Raw genomic sequence first — 18,644 nt, 5'->3', positions numbered from 1 at the left:
AGTATGGGCTTTGGAGAGGAAATTGTCCATTCAGTGGTATGCAATTTAATTCTTTTTTTTTTTTTTTTTTGGTACTGGGGATTAAACCCAGGGGTACTTGATCACTGAGCCACATCCCCAGCCCTATTTTGTATTTTATTTAGAGACAGGGTCTGGATGAGTTGCTTAAGGCCTTGTTAAGTTGCTGAGGCTGACTTTGAATTTTCCATCCTCCTGCCTTAGCCTCCTGAGCTGCTGGGATTACAGGATTGTGCCACCGTGCCTAATTCATATTTCACTCGAAAAAAAAAAATTGGGGGAGTGGGTAGGCACTTTCCTAGGCCCCTGGGGACTTGTGTTATACAAATAAGATGTATAAGCCAGGCCAGGTGGCATATGCCTGTAATCCCAGCGGTTTGGGAAGCTTAGGCAGGAGGATCATGAGTTCAAAGCCAGCCTCAACAAAAGTGAGGCACTAAGCAACTGAGTGAGACCCCGTCTTTAAATAAAAGACAAAATAAGACTGGGGATGTGGCTCAGTGGTTGAGTGCTCCTGAGTTCAATCCTTGGTACCCCCAACCCCCACCACACACACACACACACACAAAAAAAAAAGATACATAAGAAACATGCACTCAGGGTTTTTTTTTTTTTTTTTCTTTTTTATATCAACCAAATAATCACACAAGAGCCTAGTAATCAAATAAAAAAAAATCTAGAAAGAGCAAGACTTGACCTGGTCTTTGGGAGTCAAGGAGAGCTTTGGAGCTGACTTAAATAAGGCTCTGGTTTACAGTGGGCCTGTGGCTTTCTGGGAAGAGCAGATGTCAAGCCCAAGAAGCAGGAGGTGTTACTGGGGCCTGGGGGCTGGGGGTTCCCAGCACTGTGGGAGGGCCTGTGTGCAAGTTGCACTATAGCTGCCGCCAGGGGCCTGACCACAGGACTTCAGTGTCTGACCTAATAACAAGGGGAAGCCTTCAAGAGGGGCCTTGGGGTGTTTGTTATTTGTTGAGAGTCTGGTACCATGGTCAGATTTGGGTTTGGACTTATTATTCTAGGGAGAATAAATTAGAGGAGGTGGCTCTCACCCACACTTGATGCTGAGACAGAGCCTCCATGTACTTATCTAGAAGTGAGAGTCATGGAATCTATCCCTAAGGACAGGATTTTTGAGAGGATGGAATAACATACCGCTACCTCAGAGGCTTTGTCAGCCTAAATGAACGGCTATAAACGTTGATACCTAGAGAAATAAATTTCTGCCTTCAGCTGAATTCCAAGACACCTTTTCACCAATTTTATTGAGTGTGATGGTTTGATTTACAATATAAACTATGTGGCTTATGTGATTTTCATTTTAAGGGGGCTCCAGGGATCTCAAAGAAATAAGGAGAGATCCGCGTAGGAGACACAGGTACAACAAATCAGTGTTATATGATCCACAGACCTGCCCTGCTCACTGAGTTAATTAACCACGGATGAAGCAAAGGACGGATTAAAGCCCCGAGTTAGGTTTTTAACTGTACAGGCTAATTGTTAACTGAACTCTTCCCACGTGCACAATTCCATGCATTAACATTGGTAGTAGCAACTTCTCTTTAAAACTGGTTAATGAATCTGGCGTGGTGGTGGCTTGAGAGGCTGAGGCTGGAGGATCGCGAGTTCAAAGCCAGCCTCGGCAATTTAGCGAGTCTCTAAAACTCAGCAAGTCCCTATATTTAAATAAAATACCAAAAAAGGGCTGGGGATGTTCCTCGGTGGTTAAATGCCGTGAGTTCATTCCCTGGTACCAAAAAAAAAAAAAAAAAAAAAAAAGGAAAAAACAAAACTGGTTAACCTTTCTTTCCAGTAAACCTGGGTTTAAATAAATAGCTGTAGATATGAGTCCGAAGTGGTATGCCCTTTGCACACGGCTGGATATGTTGTTTACGGTTTGGAGAGCAATGCCAGGGTACAAAACCTCCCCAACCCTAATCAGGCGAGATTCTGAGGAAGGAGACGCGGCTTCCAAACAAATGCCCTTTCAGTTACCGACCAAATTAGAACTACATTTCCCACAGCCCCCAGCGGCACCCCCCTTTCCCCCGCCCCTTCCGGCTTTATACTAGGCCCCGCCCTCTGCGCTCGACGGCCAATAGCAACTCCAACCACGCCCCCGGCACAAAAAGGACGAGGGCGGGAACATTTCAGGAAGCTGGGGCGTGTTCTGTGGCCCGAGTTTGGTCTGTAGGGTCGGAGCAGCAGATTCGCTCCGGTGGCGTGGTTGGAGTTGACTCGACAAAGAGAAAGGATTTGCGGGAGACGTTCGCCATTAGTGAAGAAAAGGCGTTAAAAGGGACGGTATTAATCTCCCGCTGCGGTTCCTGCCCATTCCCCTCTTCGGCCTTTTCCTCTAGGAAATGAATGTGCTGCCGCAACTTGAGAGTCCAGTGACTCGGCAGGAGAAGATGGCGACCGTGTGGGATGAGGCTGAGGTGGGTGCCTGGAGAGGTAGGGGTCGCGAAACTGGTGCCAGCGGGGACATGTCCTTGTCAGGAGGGGAGGAGGTGGCTGGGGGTCAGGCCTGATCCGAAGATGGGGCCGGGGCCGCTTGGAACGTGGCAGTGGTCCTGACTCCATCCTGGAATCAGGAGGCTCGGGGATCGCGGGATGCCCCCCGTGAGTAAAAGTAAATAAGTAAATAACGTCAGTTGTTTTTTCTTGAAACAGCAAGATGGAATTGGAGAGGAGGTGCTTAAGATGTCCACGGAAGAGATCATCCAGCGCACACGGCTTCTAGACAGCGAGATCAAGGTGGGCGCTGGGCCCCGGTGCGGCCAGTGGAGACCTCACAGGCAGGCCCTGGCCACTCTGTGCCCTTCTGCTCCTTCCTCGCCTCGCTGGAGGAGACATGGGGCCTGTGGCTTTCTCCTGGGACCAGGAAAAGAAAAAGAAAACTAAGCCTTAAAAAGGACAAGAGGAGGGACTGGGAGGTGGGGAACCAGGCCTGAGATGAGGAGTTATCAAACTGCCTTTTCCAATGAAGTCTTTATTCCTCTCAAAGATCGTCCTTTTAGTAAATCCCCATTTTACAGGTGGGGAAACTGAGGCTCAGAGAGATTGTTTTTTTTTCTTCCTACCACCACTGTGGCAGCCCTTTCCAAGAGATAAAACTTAAAACCTGTTTGCCAGTTTCAAAGGCCTGCTCTTTTCCCAATACTACATCAACCTCCCTGGGAGGTTTCCAAACTGACCTCTTGGCTTGACTTCTGTGGAATGTAAATATAGATAGGCTTAGCCTTCAGAAAGCCTTAGATTTGGGTGGAGAGATTCAGGAGGGTCCCCATGGGCAGCCTGGACCTCACCAACTCCAGGGCCTGGTGCAGGCTGAGCCAGGGCTGAACATTTGCTTCCATGCATCCTCAACCCAGATCATGAAGAGTGAAGTGTTACGGGTCACCCATGAACTTCAAGCCATGAAAGACAAGATCAAAGAAAACAGTGAGAAAATCAAAGTGAACAAGACCCTGCCATACCTAGTCTCCAATGTTATCGAGGTGTGTGTGTATGTGGAGGGGAAGAGGGGGTCAGTGGGCCATGGAGATAGCTGGGGGTGGGGCCAGGGATAGAATAGGTAGAAATTCCGAGGCCAAATTGCATGTTAGAACTGCATCCCCCAGTCTCCTTTTGTAGATTTGGTCCTACAAAGACCTTGTAAGTCTCAACATGGCTCCTTTTTTATTGATTTTTCTTGCTGGAGTAGAAGAGCTTTGTGCAGAGAAGTAGCACCTAAACTCAGATCTTACCAACCTTCTGGCTTATCAACCACCCTTTTGCTAAGCTCAGGGCTAGTTTGAGGAGTAAGGTAAGGGCCAGGCAACCCTGTGAGTGTTGGGAATTGTCTCAGCTTAGCTCTAGAAGCACTGGGCCCTGGGAAGTTCAAGGGGCTGAGATTTATCCCTTCTCAGCTGCTAGATGTTGATCCCAATGACCAAGAAGAGGATGGTGCCAATATCGACCTGGACTCTCAAAGGAAGGGAAAGTGTGCAGTGATCAAAACCTCCACACGACAGGTAAGGCTGGCTTAAAAATGGAAGAGCAGAGGATTGTGAGGTGTGGGTGTGGGACAGGACTTTGAGGCCTTATCAAGTACAGTAACAGAGACTGCACCTTTAATCTTTCCTATAGACATACTTCCTACCTGTGATTGGGTTGGTGGATGCTGAAAAGCTGAAGCCGGGAGACCTGGTGGTAAGGATTGCCTAAGCTCAAGCAAAGCTTTCCCAGAGTTTTTCCCACTAAGTAGCTCCCCCGCAATTCCAGGTCTCTGTTGCCTCTGAGTCTCAGTAGAGCAACCCTGAGAGTCTGAGATCCTGTCTGCTTGCTCTTTGATTCTGTGTTGCCCAGTCCTGTAACTCTCCTCTCACTGTACAGACTGTCACCCAGCCCATTAGGTAGGTCTAGAGATATATCTGAATCTCCCATGCTGTGTCCTCAGGGTGTGAACAAAGACTCCTATCTGATCCTGGAGACTCTGCCTACAGAGTACGACTCACGGGTGAAGGCCATGGAGGTGGATGAGAGGCCCACAGAGCAATACAGCGACATCGGGGGCCTGGACAAGCAGATCCAGGAGGTGAGAGAGACACAGCAGCTGCCAGCAGCCTCACCAGCCTTTTGTGTTTCTCCATCTTCTTGAAAGAATGCATCCCCTTACTGTACATCTCCTCTTTGCAGCTGCCTAGGGGTGGGGGTGGAGGGTACCATGTGATATGTTAGGAGGCCGAGGTCCAGAGAGATCAAGTGACTTAGCCAAGGCCCAGAAAGTTAGAGCTAGAGATAGGACTGGTACTCGGTCCCCTGTTCTTGGCTCAGGGTCTTTCTACCATATCCTGTGTTCTGAGAGAAGCCAGGGCCAGCCTTGGTGAGGATGAACTTTCTGTGCCTTCTAGTTATGGGGGAAAGAGGGCAGTGTCCCTGAATTGCAATCGGAGGGGTAGAGATGGGGGTTGAAGTCATTTAAGGGTTGGGCTGTGTGGGATCCCTCAGGGCTTCACTCTCCTTACCCAGGACTTCTTCCTGGCAGCTGGTGGAAGCCATTGTCCTGCCGATGAACCACAAAGAGAAGTTTGAGAACTTGGGGATCCAACCTCCAAAGGGGGTGCTGATGTATGGGCCCCCAGGTACAGGGAAGACACTGCTGGCCCGGGCCTGTGCTGCACAGACCAAGGTGTGTTCTTTGGGAGGGATGAGGAGGTGGTGGGTAGGAGTCCACCCTCTCCCAAATGGGCTCAAGGCCTGACGACCCCCACCCCGCCACCTCCTCTTCAGGCCACCTTCCTCAAGCTAGCTGGCCCCCAGCTGGTACAGATGTTCATTGGAGATGGTGCTAAGCTAGTTCGGGATGCTTTTGCCCTGGCCAAGGAGAAGGCACCATCCATCATCTTTATTGATGAGCTGGATGCCATCGGCACCAAGCGGTAAGGGAGTACTGGGGGTTTCAAAGGGACTCTGTGGCAGACTTCAACCTCCCAACTGCACTAAATTTCATCTCTTTCCCACTCTACCCCTTCCTCCCCTGGGACAGTAGCTACTCTTAATGTGGTTCTGATTTCTAAATTCTCAGCTAAATAACCTGTTTTCTCTTCATAACTGCCAGCATGTTCCTTTCAAAACAAATCTGGTTGTCTTTTGTTTGGTTTTGGCAGTACTTGGGGTTGAACTCAGGGCTTCATGCATGCTAGACAGACACTTTACCACTGAACCACAATCCTAGCCAGAAATGTTTCCTTACTCACATGCATCCATGGTCCCTCACACAGATCTTATTTAAAACCCTTCCTGCGGGGCTGGGATTGTGGCTCAGCGGTAGAGCACTCACCTAGCACGGGCGGGGCCCAGGTTCGATCCACAGCACCACATAAAAATAAAGGCATTGTGTTGTGTCCATCTACACCTAAAAAATAAATATTAAGAAAAAAGCAAAACAAAAAAAAACCCCTTCCTGGACCACCCATTGCTCCTTGGCATTAAGTGTTGGACTGAACCATGGCCTTAAGTCAGGTCTCACATGTCCCTGCCTCCCTCTCTTCCTCCTTCACCCTCTTCCTCCCCCACCAGATCCAGACTCCCTCCTCAGTTTTCAGCCCACTTGTCTTTTCCTGTTTTCCACTTGGGGTTTGCTTAGCTAGTGTGTTTGCAGTCTCAGGGATGCTTCTTAGGGATGCCTGCCTGGAATCCCCAAGAGTCCGAGCCCAGGCCAGGCCCCTGCGTTTCTGAGCTCTAGCTTAGTGGGCAGTCACACGTTCCTCTGTGACAGCCCATGCCATGGCTGTTTTTTGCTCACTGTTTATCTTCAGCCTGGCATCTGATCCCAGGAGTCTCTCCAGGCTCTGAATGTGTAGTCAACAATTAGCGACTCCTTTTATGTTAGTCTCTAGGCAGGTTTGGTTAGGGTTCTTGTGGGTAGAGAGGGGAGGGCTCTGCCCAACCTGTGGCCTCACGAGTGTCTTGGCCTCCTGTGCACCCCAGCTTTGACAGTGAGAAAGCCGGGGACCGGGAGGTGCAGAGGACCATGCTGGAGCTTCTGAACCAGCTGGATGGCTTCCAGCCCAATACCCAAGTAAAGGTGAGTGTTTTCATTCTTTCCCAGTGAAGAAAATGAGGTTCAGAGGTAAGTGGCACCTTCTGAGGTCACCCAGCTAATTAATGGTTGAGCTAGAATTCAAATTCTGATCTGCCTGTGCCTTTAAGGTGCCCTGCTTACACACACTCTGGGCTGCCCTTTACCTTTTATGACTGTGCTTGTGCCCATCAGTTCAAGTTGCTGCTTCTCCCTTTCCTCAGGTAATTGCAGCCACTAATAGAGTAGACATCCTGGACCCTGCCCTGCTCCGTTCAGGTCGCCTGGACCGCAAGATCGAGTTCCCTATGCCTAATGAGGAGGCCAGGGCCAGAATCATGCAGATTCATTCCCGGAAGATGAACGTCAGGTGAGCAGAGCCGTGAATGGGCAGCAGCAGAGCATCTCTGACTGTCCATTCTCCTCACAGCTGCCTGTGCTGAGCTTCTCCAGCCTTCATGACCACCACTGCCTCCTGCAGTCACATGCCAGCTGCCTGAGGTCCAGGCCCTGATTCTGGTTGCTCTGCTCCTAGAATCATCTGCACCTTGCCCTCTCCTGCCCAGGGCATGCTGCAGATGCTTTTTCTTGGCCTCCACAGCCCCACAGATGAGCACAGCTCAGCCAGGTCCCAGGGAATCTAGGCAGGGGCCAGATAACCTTTGTTTACTGTTGTAAGTCCTTCGGCAGGTGGCAAGACCTCTCTTTTTTTTTTTTTTTTTTTGGTCTGGTTTTGGTACTGAACTCAGGAACACGTGGCCCTTGAGTCACATCCCCAGGCTTATTTTATATTTTATTTAGAGACAGGGTCTCAACTGAGTTGCTTAGCACCTGGCTTTTGCTGAGGCTGGCTTTGAACTCACAATCCTCCTGCCTTAGCCTTTTGAGCTGCTGGGATTACAGGCATATACCACTGGGCCTGTATGTGTCTCAGTTTTCTAATTTGGGCCTTGTGGATAGTAACCCTAACTTCATGGCTTTGTGGGAACGATTAGATGTGACAGTGTCAAGTATAATGTGTGGCACATAAGGACGGTGGTGCTAGCACAGTGCTGGCCGATGCAGGGCTGGCTCTGTGGGGGAATGTAAGGCCGTCTTTTGTCTCCACCCACCTCCTGTACCCCTCTCTCAAGCCGAGTTGGTCCCTAGAAAGCTAGAGCACCAGAGGTCCTAGAAATAACCTGGTTTGACTTGCTCCAGTCCCCTACCTGTCTTGTACTGAGAGGAAAAGAAGGCATTTGCTGTCAGGGATTTGCTGTCACAGGGCCAGTTGACTTTACTGCTGGGTGGCATGGTGGGACATCTGCTGTCTCCTGTCCCCTCGTGAGTAACTGGGCTCTGTGGTGTCTCTCCTCAGTCCTGATGTGAACTACGAGGAGCTGGCCCGCTGCACTGATGACTTCAATGGCGCCCAGTGCAAGGCTGTGTGTGTGGAGGCGGTAAGTGGTGGAGGGGTGAGAGGATGTCTTCAAACCTTCTTGTCCCTTCACTAGACAGGATGGGGTGTTTGGCTGGTGGAGACTGCTGGGGGAAGGGGCTGAGAAGGCCCACGCCTCTGGGAGCAGGGCTAAGGATGTGGGGAGGCACCTTAGTCCATCTGTCTTGGCTGCAGGGCATGATCGCGCTGCGCAGGGGTGCCACCGAGCTCACCCATGAGGACTACATGGAGGGCATCCTGGAGGTTCAGGCCAAGAAGAAAGCCAACCTGCAGTACTATGCCTAGGGGCCCCAGGCCCAACCCTAGTGCTGCTAGATAAGAGTTTGTAATAAAAGATGGTTTGGCTCACTGCCGCCTGTCTCACCTTCCCTGGGCTCTGGGTAGAAGATATAGGACATACACAGGAGGCCCCGTCCCCACGGGCTGCAGCCTGGGAATCTCTGAGACAACCGAGGGCCCCCAGCCCTTCATCAGGGTGAACCCCTGGTGCTCTGCATGGCGCCGCAGCTGCTCCCTAGTCTTCTGCCTTTCTCATCTCAGGTCCCAGCACAGCCCTCTTGGTGTGCCCTGCCCTTCCTCTCTGAGCTCTTACAGACTGTGGCCCTCCAATTCCACAGGGCAGGGCCTAAACAGAAGCCAGCCTTTCCCTTTTCCTACATTTCTGGTGCTCTGGCCCTAGTCCTTATTGCTGTCCATATAAAGCCAGGTTTGGGGTCTTGGGTCCCTGAGACTTCCCCCTTGTTTGCTGGCTCGTGTGCCTCCTGTTTCTCTACAGGCCCCTCCTGATTTTTCCACAGGTCCAGTAGCTCTTTCAACCCATTTCTTCTGACTGAAAAATGAGCCTTAAGCAATATCCACTCTGGGAGCCTTCCTAAGCCTAAGATTCCATCAGACTGTCCTCTCCTGCCTCCATCTGCCCCACACCTTTCTGTCTGCTTAGGATCTTGCTGGGCCTGTCCGACTGACTATAAGCAGCTTCCCAGCTTCCCACCTCTCACTGAGCGAGTACGGTGGCTCCGTGGAGGGCGTCCTGGAGGTGCAGGTGTGATCACTTGAACACTTGCCCTGGGATGTGTGCTTCATGGGCCTTAATGCATGTAGTATCGCATCATCAGATAACCACCAATAGGGCACCCCCACTTTATAGATGCAAACGAAGCGCCCCTGCCTGCCCCCTTTTCTCTTCTTTCTTTCCCCATGTGACCACAGCAAGCTATTGTCTAACTTCCCAGACAGCCATCTCCTTTCCAGCTCTTTTTACCCTCTTGTGTCATCCTCCCCAAGTGTCTGAGTCACCTGGGTATCACCCTCTGCTTGGCCTTCCTGCTGACTTCCTGTCCCCACTGCTCCAGTGGCCCAGCAGCCCAGCCTCTGAAGTGATTTTGTCTTCTGCCTTGACTTGGCTGTTCCCACTCCTTCATACCCTGTTTCCCTTCTAACTAGACAGGATTCACCCTTGGCCATGACACCGATTGAGCCCGCAGGCACTATCCTCATCCATTCTTGGTTTCTTCATCTATAAAATGGAGTCCCTTCCTATGCCTCTCTCAGTGGACTGAGATGACCACATGTATCTGTCTGCTACCTCGCAGGGCTCAATACCACAGCTTGTAGCCAGGGGCACCTGCTGAGCTATGGGTGGGGCCGGAGAGGCAGCTGTGGGTCTATTCCTTGGATCCTTCAGGCCTGGACTAACTATAGTTAGGTCCTTGAGACAGTTTTCTTATTGGAGAAGAACAACCAGGTAGAGCAGATATTAAGTCCCTTTTAAATGTTTTGCTGATAGAAATACTAAGCCCTGCATTCCCAGGTAAGCGGATGCTGACTTGGGTTCCCACTCATCTGCACCAGGCTCCGGCCACCGCACTGATTCTGGCCAGCAGGCTGCTGTAGGCTGTGCTATTTGGCTTGGAGAGGAAAGAGGTGGACAGGACTCCTTCCCCCTTCTGCAGTCAGCTGGTGGCACCATGGGGAAGCCCTCTGTGCCTGACTTGTTCTTATACTCAGCTCATTCAGAGGAAGGGATGGTTCCAGTAAGGATCCTCTCTTCTCTTTTTCTCTTTGAAATGAACAATAATTTCAAGTGGGTCAAACTTGGAAATGATTTTGTGGAGTTCCTTCCTTGATTAAATTGTTAAAGAGTGCGGAGGCAGACAGTGAAAAAAATCCTTTCCTTACAGGCCCATAAAATAAAAACAAAAACAGGGCTGGGGTTGGGCTCAGCGGCAGAGCGCTCACCTTGAGGCTCTGGGTTCAATCCTCAACACCACATAAAAATGAATAAATAAAGGTATTATATCTAACTATAACTAAAAATAAATATTAAATAAATAAAGAGAACATACTTGAGGGCATTGAGGGGCTAAAGAGGCCCAGGGCCAAACTTGTGTCAATGCTCAGCTGTCATTGGGTTAGAAGCCTAACAACAAAACTGAAGAAAATAGGAGCACCATGAGGGTAACAGACAAGGACATGGCTACAGCCTTAGCAGAAACCCCGGTGTGCAGAACAGAGGCGGCCCTTCTGTGGAGAATATTTATTCATATCTATAGAACAGGTATTTACAGATACAGATGGTACCACAGCACCATGGCTGTAGGACCATGAGAGACCCTCTCCACGGCCACTTCTCTAAATATCCACAGTCTAGCGGCAGGATTGGATCCTGGCTGTGGAGTGGGCCAGCTGAGTACCTGGGCGCCAGCCAAGGGAAATAGCTGGGGATTATGGCTTCAGCATTCTCCCAGAGCACATTCCTGAGCGCTGACAATATGGAGCCTTTGCCACGCCCACCTTACCTCCATGGGCAGAAGGGGCCAAGCAGGGAAGGGCAGCCTGGCTCGTTCCTCCCGCCCCAGGCATGTCTGTCAGAGCCTGTGTTGGCAGGAGCATCCCTGAGCTGGACTGGGAGGCCTCTGGCCAGTTGGGGCTGCACTGCCCTGCAGGCTGCTGTTTGGCAGCTAGAGGTGGCAAGAGCTGCCAGCACTGCCAGGGAGCATTCACCGGGGGAACAGGAGCTAGTCTGGGCAGGCGGCCCTGAAGGAAAGGTCCTCCAGCTCAGTGCTTGGAGGGGTAGGACCATCAGTGCTGAGTGGGGTTGGGGGCTACAGGAGAACCTGCCTCCCCTTTCTTTGGCTGTCGAGGTGGCAAAGGCAAGGCCAGGAAAATGGACACAGCAGAGAGAAGCTACCCCAGCTTAGGCCCCTAGGCTTCTTGGGGCTGGGGTGCACAAGCACAGGGTTGCCCCCTCAAGCCAGAGGCCCAGGAGGCCCCAGCAGAGGCAGTATAGCTTTGGGGTTCCTTGCAGCCTGGGATCCTTGGGCTGCTCGCACTCCTTTTGGGGTCCTGGCAGGGCAAGGCCTCTGCTATTCCTCACTGTTCACTCCAGCTGGTGCAAGACGACAGGGTGGCAGGGAGAGGAGGCTGCAGCAGGGCTGGGGCAGGTGCAATGCTGGGCCCTGGGCCCTGCACACGGAGATCACAGTGTCGGTCTCACGCACACACCTCTGACCACATGTGCACACCACATGCACCCTCCTGTCTGGTCAGAGGCTGGTTCTCTCAAGCACTCGCCTTCTCTGTTTCACACACAAGGTCACAGAGTGAATCCGAGTCTCTTATTGCTGTATGGGGTAGGGCACCAGCAGAGGTTACTCGACGCAGAGTGAGAGCAGCGCCATCACCGTGATGCCAGAGCATAGCAGGAGCACCTGCTGCAGGGAGCGCCTGTGGGGAGAGCAGCTGGCTCGTGGGCAGCACAGAGCGGGCAGCAGAGGCCAGAAGCCCCCCCACCCTGCAGCCCCACTGTGACTGCCAACAGTGGGTCACTCACCAAGGGTCATCTTCCTCCAAGAGATCAGGCAACACGTTCACCAAGGCGATATAGAGAAAGCCACCAGAGGTAAAGGGCAGGATCCAGGCTACCGTTTCCTCTGCAGGCGAAGAAGATGCCTGACTGCTGAGCCCAAGGGACTCATCTCCCATCCCTCCCACGGGCTGTGGAGGGAAGATGAGAGAGACCCCAGCCCCACGCCTGCAAACCCATGGCTGGCCCTCCTCTGTTAACCACCACCACCCACCAAGCCCGTACCTACTCCCTTGGGGGACTGTGTACAGATGGCAAAGCAGGCGCCCAGAAGGCCCCCCAGTGCTGTTGAGAGCTGCAGCTTGGCTGCGCTCCATCGGTCAAAGCCGGCCCGGAGCAAGATGGCAAAGTCGCCCACCTGGGGGGAGGAGCAGATGTTTGCCATGGGCCTCAGCTGGGCCAGATCACCTGAGTGCCTCAGGTTCGGACATGCACACCCAGTCCCCTGCTCCCAGGGCAAATCCTGAGGAGGCTGCAGTCTCCAGCCTACCACTGCAGGGCAGGCCCACCCCAAAGCCTTTCCCAAGCTCCAAGCCCCTGCTGAGCATGGGAACCCGTCAGGCTTAGGCCCTTGAGGTAACCCTCTGGGCACTCACCTCGTGGGGGATCTCATGCAAGAGGATGGCCATGGTGGTCAGGAGCCCGATCTGCAGGGAGGGGAGGGTCTGCAGGGTCTGTGCTGAGGGTCTTGGTACCCCTCATGCCCACCCACTTTACGAATATTTGCTCTAGTCTGGGCAAATGCTACTGGAAAGACAACAGTGACTAAAAGCAACAAGGAGTCTGCCTCTTGAAGCTAATGGTCTAGGGGGAGAGACAAGGACTGCATACATGACACCTGTGTGGCCCCTTCCAGAGCAGCTCTGTGAGGGAGAGTGTGGACCAGGTGCTATGGGGCTGGGAGGACAGGGACCAAAGTGGACTGAGGAGCTGGCAGCAAAGACCTCTTTGAGGAAGTACATCTAAGCCAAGGCCCTAAAGATGAGGAGTCAGCTAAGAGGGAGGAAGAACATTTCAGGCAGAGAGCAGAGTGTGAAGTGGGAAAGAGTTAGGCCAGTTCAAGAGTAGGCAGATGAGCACTGAGGCCAGATCACACAGGGAGGAAGTAAAGGAAGAAGCACCTAGAAGCAGGCAGTGGCCAAGCCTAGCAGCTTGATAGAGGCACCCCAACAAGGAGTGTGGGCAACAAGAACACAGTAGGGGCTCATGAGTGAAGGTGCTGGGAGATGAGGAGGCGGCCATGGCAACATCCAAGAGAGCCACAGTGAAATCGGAGGCTTAGATGAAGGTACTGATAATGGAAAACGCAAGGAGACAGACCTGGCATATTTTGGAGGTGGAACCACACTGCTACCATCATCCCCCTCAAGCCAGAAATGCATGAGACCTGCTGCCAAGCCTCAACTCACCTTCTTGCTCACAAGGAAGCTGGCAGCCACGGCCAGCCCGTGAGTGAAGTTGTCTATGGTGTTGGCCAGCAGGTTGAGATAGCCACTGACCTGGGTAAGGGGAGAGAAAGCTGGGCTGAGCCAGGCAGGAGGGCTGAGCTGGGCTGGCCACTCAGCTTTGTGGCTGTAGGAAGGGGGCCCGGAGTGGGCCACTCACTTTGAGGTTCCGGACCACGGCTCTCAGGCCGGGCTCTGCAGCCGGCTGGGCCAGACAGTGGCCTCCATTGAGCGCGGCAGCAGTGGGGTCTTTGCTGGGGGCCTACAGCCAGGAGGAGAAAGAGGTGATATTAGATGCCCCCCACTCAGGGCAGACAGAGGGGAGAGTGAGATGGAGAAGAGACAGGGAGTAACTCTTATCTGGCTAGGCTTCTCGGCCATTTGATCCGCTAGGTGCCCCAAACTCAGCCAACCCTCACTCCCACCCGCCTGTCACTATCAGCACAAGCCAGGGCAGGGGTTGATGCTGGCACTCCCCAGATCTTCCCAAGGTTGGTCCAGCCTCCCTCCCCAGATCTTCCCAAAGAGGGCCAGGAGACCACTAGTTTGAAGGACTTAACTCAGAGTTTGATCCAGGCCCTGAGCACCACCCCAGAACAGGCTGGCATATCCAGGCTCTGGGATTCAGGGCTCACCTGGTTGGCCCCCTCCTTCTTGCTGTCCAGGAACATCTTCTCCAATGCGAGGAAGGTCAGGAAGCCAGCGATGACCCATAGTCCTAGTTGCTGTTGCTGCTGCAGGCTCTGGCCCTCACCACCTGCCGGGGGAGCACAGGCCATGCCAAGGCCAGCACCATCAGAGGGGATCATTTGGAATGGGGCCTAGTCTGGGACAGTGACAGGGTCCGAAGACTAACTGGCCAGGCAGCTGGTCTCAGGACTCCCATAGATGCCAGGGTACCGGGACCAGGGCAATGACCTTCCCTCTTGGGCAAGTTCCTCGCCAAATCCCTCTCCCAGTCACTCTGACAGCAGGCAGGGCCTAGACCAACACTGGGCATTGGCACCAGCTCCCTGCTCCTGCCCTCTTGCCCCCAGCCTGCGGCCTCACTCACCAGGGCTGGAGCTGCATGTGTAGGCCCATGCCTCGGGCAGCAGGTGCAGAAACACGTTGCCTAAGAGTCCCCCCAGGGCAAAACTGAGCAGTTGCTTCAGGCGCCGGGCCCCAGCTACAAGACAGAGACACGGGGTTCTGAGGCCGAGCCACTGACCTGATCTCTGTTTGCTCAACTCACTGGGCTTTCTGTTGTCTTGGCCAGACTGCAAGCTTCAGGAAGGCTGGCTATGGGCTGCTGTTCTGGCAGGCACAGCAAAACGCTGGGTGCTCAGCAGAGACACACTTCGATCTGCTGGCCTACTATGAGTCAATAGTGCATCATGGTTGCAAGGCTGGGCTTTGGAGCCTGATAGGTCCCAGCTCCCCAACCTAACACCAGGTGTCCTTCAGAGAACTTCTGAGACTCAGTTTCCCTGTCTGTAAATTGAATCTTGTGGTAATTAAAATGACAAATGCTTATTAAGTGGAAATTTCTTCTGTGCTGACACTCTCATAAGAGTTGCAGATTTGGGAACTTTTGCAGACTTGCAGCATCCAGATTTGGAAGGGCCCTACAGGAACCACATTCAAGTCCTTGGTTTGATAGAGCAACTGAGGCCTAGAGGACAGAGGCAGCTGGATAGTGGGGTGGCATCCCCAGGAAAGCTGCTATTCTAAGCTGTGCAACCTTGGGCTGGTCAGAGAACCTCTCTGTGCCTGTGAAATGGAACTCATAATCCAAGTGCTCCCTATGTTGACCTTGGATGAGCTGATACATGGGCATGATAGGGCCCCACAAGGATTCTGTTCACAGGTGTAGTGCCAACCCCCAGCCCAGAACCTGGCACAGAGTTCTGGAACCATCTGGTAAATAAACTGTTCCTGAGCTTAGCAGGCAGCACAAACCTAATGGGTGCTCTTTTCTTACAGTCTCCTAGGGCCCCAGTCCTGCCCTAAGAGGTCACTCTTGGGGTGCTTTTTTGTTTTGTTTTGTTTGGTGTCACTGGGGCTTGAATCCAAGGACACTCTACCACTGAGCTACAACCTAGTTCTTTTTTAATTTTTTAATTATTGCCAAGGCTGGCCTTGAATTTGTGATCCTCCTGCCTCAGCCTTCTCAGTAGCTGGGATTACAAGTGTGTGTCACTGCACCCAGCTAGGTCACACTCTTGGGCTGGGAAATAGGCACCTGCATTTTTTTTTTTTTTTTTAGAGAGGAGGAGAGAGAGAATTTTAATATTTATTTTTTTATTTTTTAGTTTTCGGCGGACACAACATCTTTGTTTGTATGTGGTGCTGAGGATCGAACTCGGGCCGCACGCATGCCAGGCGAGTGCGCTACCGCTTGAGCCACATCCCCAGCCCATCACCTGCATTTTTAGTAGCTTCCCATATAATCTTTTAATTTTTTTTTAATAGGGGATTGAACCCAGGGCCTTTGTGCATGGTAGGCAAATGTTCTATTACTACCACTGAGCTACATCCCCAGTCCTTTTTATCTTTTATTTTTATTTATTTATTTTAGTTTTAGATGGACAGAATACTTTTATTTTATTTATTTATATGTGGTGCTGAGGATCGAACCCAGGGTCTCTTGCATGCTAGGCAAGCGCTGTACCACTGAGCCACAACGCCAGCCCATTATCTTTTATTTTGAGTCAGGGTCTCATTAAGTTGCTCAGGCTGATCCTCCTGTTTCAGCCTCCCAATTAACATGACAAGGCCTGTGCCATGTAACCTTTTAATTTTTTAATTATAACATGTTATCTGTGAACAGGCAGGCAGTGCATCTGGAACAAAAGTGTAGTTTAGTGAAAGCCCCCCATCCATGCCTGGCCTCATCTCCCAGGTCCCTTCCTGGAGGCAGGCCCTGCATTAGCCTCCTGCATATTCCTGGGAAAGGCAGTTCCTGGCCTAGAACTCTTCCACACCATGAGCTGAGACTGAAGGGAGAGGTGACGCTTCTCTCACCACTGCATCCCAAGGTTCAGCATGAATCATGTGAACACCCAGCCCTTTCCCCACACCAGCCAATCTGAGTGCTCTATGTGTGACAGTTCATTTACTCTTCATGGTAGAAACAAATACTATTATCCTCATTTTGGGGAAGTTGCTGGAGATCAAACTCGACTACTGAGCCACATCTCCAGCCCCATTACCCCCATTTTTAAGATTGGAAGACTGAGGCAGGCAGAAGTGAAGTAAATTGCCCTGTACTATTTAGCTGGTAAGTGGCAGAGCCAGGACTTAAGCCCAGGTAGCCTGGCAGCCATATTTCCAACCACTGTTCACACTGAGTCTAGTAAATGTTTGCTGACTGAAATAATAAACAGATGCCTGGATGAATGAACAAATGAACACAGCACCCTGTGCCCAGAGGACTGAGGTGACCCTGCCCTCCATCTCAGTCACACTGTGACCTAGTACCTGAGACCAGGGGTCTTCCAAGAAGAGCAGCAGCACATTTCCCACCTGCTGGCTGCCCACTGGTGCCCCTGGGGGGTCACCCACCTTCTGAGCGAAGCATGGTCCCCATCTCCAGGGGAATAACAAGCAATGGGAAGACCCCACTGAGTCCCACCATGAGTGAGCCCAGGAGGGAGCAGATCCAGGTGTCTAGCCTCTCTGTGCTCAACAGGGTCCCCCAGGACTCGCTTTCGTTGTTGTCCAGGCGACAGGCTGCTGCAGCTCCCCAGCTCCGGGGGGCTGGCTGGGACCCCCCAGCCCTTCCCAGGAGCTCTAGGGCAAGGGCAGTGAGGAAGAGGAGCCTTTGGCCCTCCATGCCACAGCCAGAGTAGGGACATCCAAGCATGCCGCGTGCTGAAAAATACAAAGCCATTTACATGAGTTGCCACCTGCTTAGGAAACGTGGCATCTCCCTCCTCCTGTCCCCTTAATGGCCATGGCATCCACCTTCTTGCTGGCTCTACCAAAGGCATTGGAGGATCCCTTTGGTCAGAGCAAAGGGGCTCTCTCTTCCATACTTCCTCTCCTAAGGACCACACATTTTTTCCTTCTGAGCTGATTCCAAACTGTGTGTCAGCACGTCCGCCTGAGGCTAAACTTTCCCTAATGACTGGGTGAGGTGCTGGCTGGGCTCCCTTCAGCCACCGGCAGGCCCAGCCCAGCCGGGTGTCTCTGGCTGCCAGGAGAGGCTTTGCAGTCAGGATGCGCGTTGGTGAGGACACTCCAGGAACTGAGGCCAGCACTGTCTAGGTTGATGGGATGGCACTGGGAGCTCAGGTAGAGGATCAGAGCAGAGGAGCTAGAGAAAACCAACACAGCCTCTTCCTAGGAAATGAACCCAGTGTTCCTGGGGCACAGAGACAGACAGGAGGTGGGACTAAAGGATGCTTTAGTCAGGAGATGCACAGATGAGGGGCACTGGCTGTGGAGACTGGTTAACTTGGTGCTCTGCACTTTCAGCTGTCTGACTATGGGCAATTCTTGAAGCCCCCTCTGAGCCTCAGCGTCCTCATTCATGGGATGGAGCTAGATCCTGCCTCCCTCACAGAATTGTGAAGACCAGACCACCTTGATAATTCAGGTGGATTCCTGGCAGGAGGCAGCACAGGGGCCCTCCTTATACTGGGGGAGGAATGTGCCCTGCTGGAGGATCACAGGATGGGGATGTGAGTCAACCAATGGAAAAGTTCAATCTGGAAACTCAGGCATGAGGTTTAATGTGGTCTGCCCTGCCTCATGCTGGCTGTGACCTTGGGTTGCCTCAGTTTCCTCATCAGCTGATGGAAGTGGGAGGGAGATAAAGCAGCTACTTCTGGATGGTGGGAAAGATGCCCACCTGGGATCTCCTGGCCTTAACTAACCTAGACCTCCGTGGCAGCAGCTGTGCTCCACTGGGACCAAGACAGGACTGGCCCAGGCCAAGTCCTTGGCAGGTCATACAGAAGGGCAAGGACCACAGGTTGGGAGAGTGGCAGGGGCTCCAGGGAGAGTTCATCAGAGAAGAGAGGGGGTCAAGAGAGCCGGAGTGGGTGGTGGCGGAGACAGCGCCCAGGAGGGCAGCGAGGGAGAGATGGGGGCCAAGTGTGGGACGACAGGGAACAAGAGTCCAAGACGGGCAAGTTCAACTCCCAGGTTCTGGAAGAGGGGCCCATGTTTGACCGGGACCAGAGGGACGGGTCAGGGGATCAGCCGGGTCCTTCCCGCCCAGACGGAGCCCTGAGGGTCCGGAGGTCACTCACCGTGCGGCGGCGGCGGTGGCGGCGGCGGCGGCAGCTGCGGCGTTCCGGGCGGGCCCGGCCATCCAGCTGCGATGCC

At 52.7% G+C, this 18,644-nt stretch overlaps 2 protein-coding genes across 6 annotated transcripts; one reads left to right on the top strand and one right to left on the bottom strand.

Annotated features, from left to right (window-relative positions):
- Positions 1-2,169: 2,169 nt before the first annotated feature.
- On the top strand, positions 2,170-8,370 carry Psmc3 (proteasome 26S subunit, ATPase 3). 2 transcript variants are annotated; one of them, XM_015477898.2, is made up of 12 exons: positions 2,170-2,453; positions 2,689-2,772; positions 3,390-3,515; positions 3,927-4,031; positions 4,147-4,209; positions 4,457-4,594; positions 5,045-5,188; positions 5,290-5,438; positions 6,490-6,586; positions 6,805-6,950; positions 7,938-8,019; positions 8,193-8,370. In XM_015477898.2, exons 1-12 carry the CDS (start codon positions 2,379-2,381, stop codon positions 8,301-8,303), a joined length of 1,320 nt encoding a protein of 439 aa, XP_015333384.1. In that variant the 5' UTR covers positions 2,170-2,378; the 3' UTR covers positions 8,304-8,370. The 2 variants fall into 2 exon arrangements, with proteins under 2 accessions (XP_015333384.1, XP_015333385.1); XM_015477899.2 differs by having other exon boundaries at positions 2,181-2,469.
- Positions 8,371-10,539: 2,169 nt separating this feature from the next.
- Positions 10,540-18,638, bottom strand: Slc39a13 (solute carrier family 39 member 13). 4 transcript variants are annotated; one of them, XM_048788787.1, is made up of 10 exons: positions 18,569-18,638; positions 16,875-17,183; positions 14,383-14,496; positions 13,964-14,085; positions 13,489-13,590; positions 13,293-13,382; positions 12,480-12,548; positions 12,109-12,241; positions 11,851-11,950; positions 10,540-11,744 (listed from the first exon to the last, which is right to left on the bottom strand). In XM_048788787.1, exons 2-10 carry the CDS (start codon positions 17,173-17,175, stop codon positions 11,669-11,671), a joined length of 1,107 nt encoding a protein of 368 aa, XP_048644744.1. In that variant the 5' UTR covers positions 17,176-17,183; positions 18,569-18,638; the 3' UTR covers positions 10,540-11,668. The 4 variants fall into 4 exon arrangements, with proteins under 4 accessions (XP_048644744.1, XP_015333383.1, XP_048644745.1 ...); XM_015477897.1 differs by having other exon boundaries at positions 12,480-12,530; XM_048788788.1 differs by having other exon boundaries at positions 16,945-17,183.
- Between the last annotated feature and the right edge of the window lie 6 nt (positions 18,639-18,644).

Source organism: Marmota marmota, unplaced genomic scaffold, assembly GCF_001458135.2.
Source record: "Marmota marmota marmota unplaced genomic scaffold, marMar, whole genome shotgun sequence".
In the NCBI taxonomy this organism is placed as follows: domain Eukaryota; kingdom Metazoa; phylum Chordata; class Mammalia; order Rodentia; family Sciuridae; genus Marmota; species Marmota marmota.
This window is presented reverse-complemented; position numbering and strand designations above follow the sequence as displayed.

What these genes read in the sequence shown, in the direction of transcription:
- Psmc3 (XM_015477898.2), top strand. Translation starts at nt 2,379, where the DNA reads ATGAATGTGCTGCCGCAACTTGAGAGTCCAGTGACTCGGCAGGAGAAG. An exon ending in TCCCGGAAGATGAACGTCAG is followed by an intron (nt 6,951 to 7,937) that starts GTGAGCAGAGCC and finishes GTCTCTCCTCAG; the next exon opens with TCCTGATGTGAACTACGAGG. An exon ending in AGGCTGTGTGTGTGGAGGCG is followed by an intron (nt 8,020 to 8,192) that starts GTAAGTGGTGGA and finishes TCTTGGCTGCAG; the next exon opens with GGCATGATCGCGCTGCGCAG.
- Slc39a13 (XM_048788787.1), bottom strand. Translation starts at nt 17,175, where the DNA reads ATGCTTGGATGTCCCTACTCTGGCTGTGGCATGGAGGGCCAAAGGCTC. An exon ending in CACATGCAGCTCCAGCCCTG is followed by an intron (nt 14,086 to 14,382) that starts GTGAGTGAGGCC and finishes CTCCCCCGGCAG; the next exon opens with GTGGTGAGGGCCAGAGCCTG. An exon ending in AGAAGGAGGGGGCCAACCAG is followed by an intron (nt 13,591 to 13,963) that starts GTGAGCCCTGAA and finishes TCCTGGCTGTAG; the next exon opens with GCCCCCAGCAAAGACCCCAC.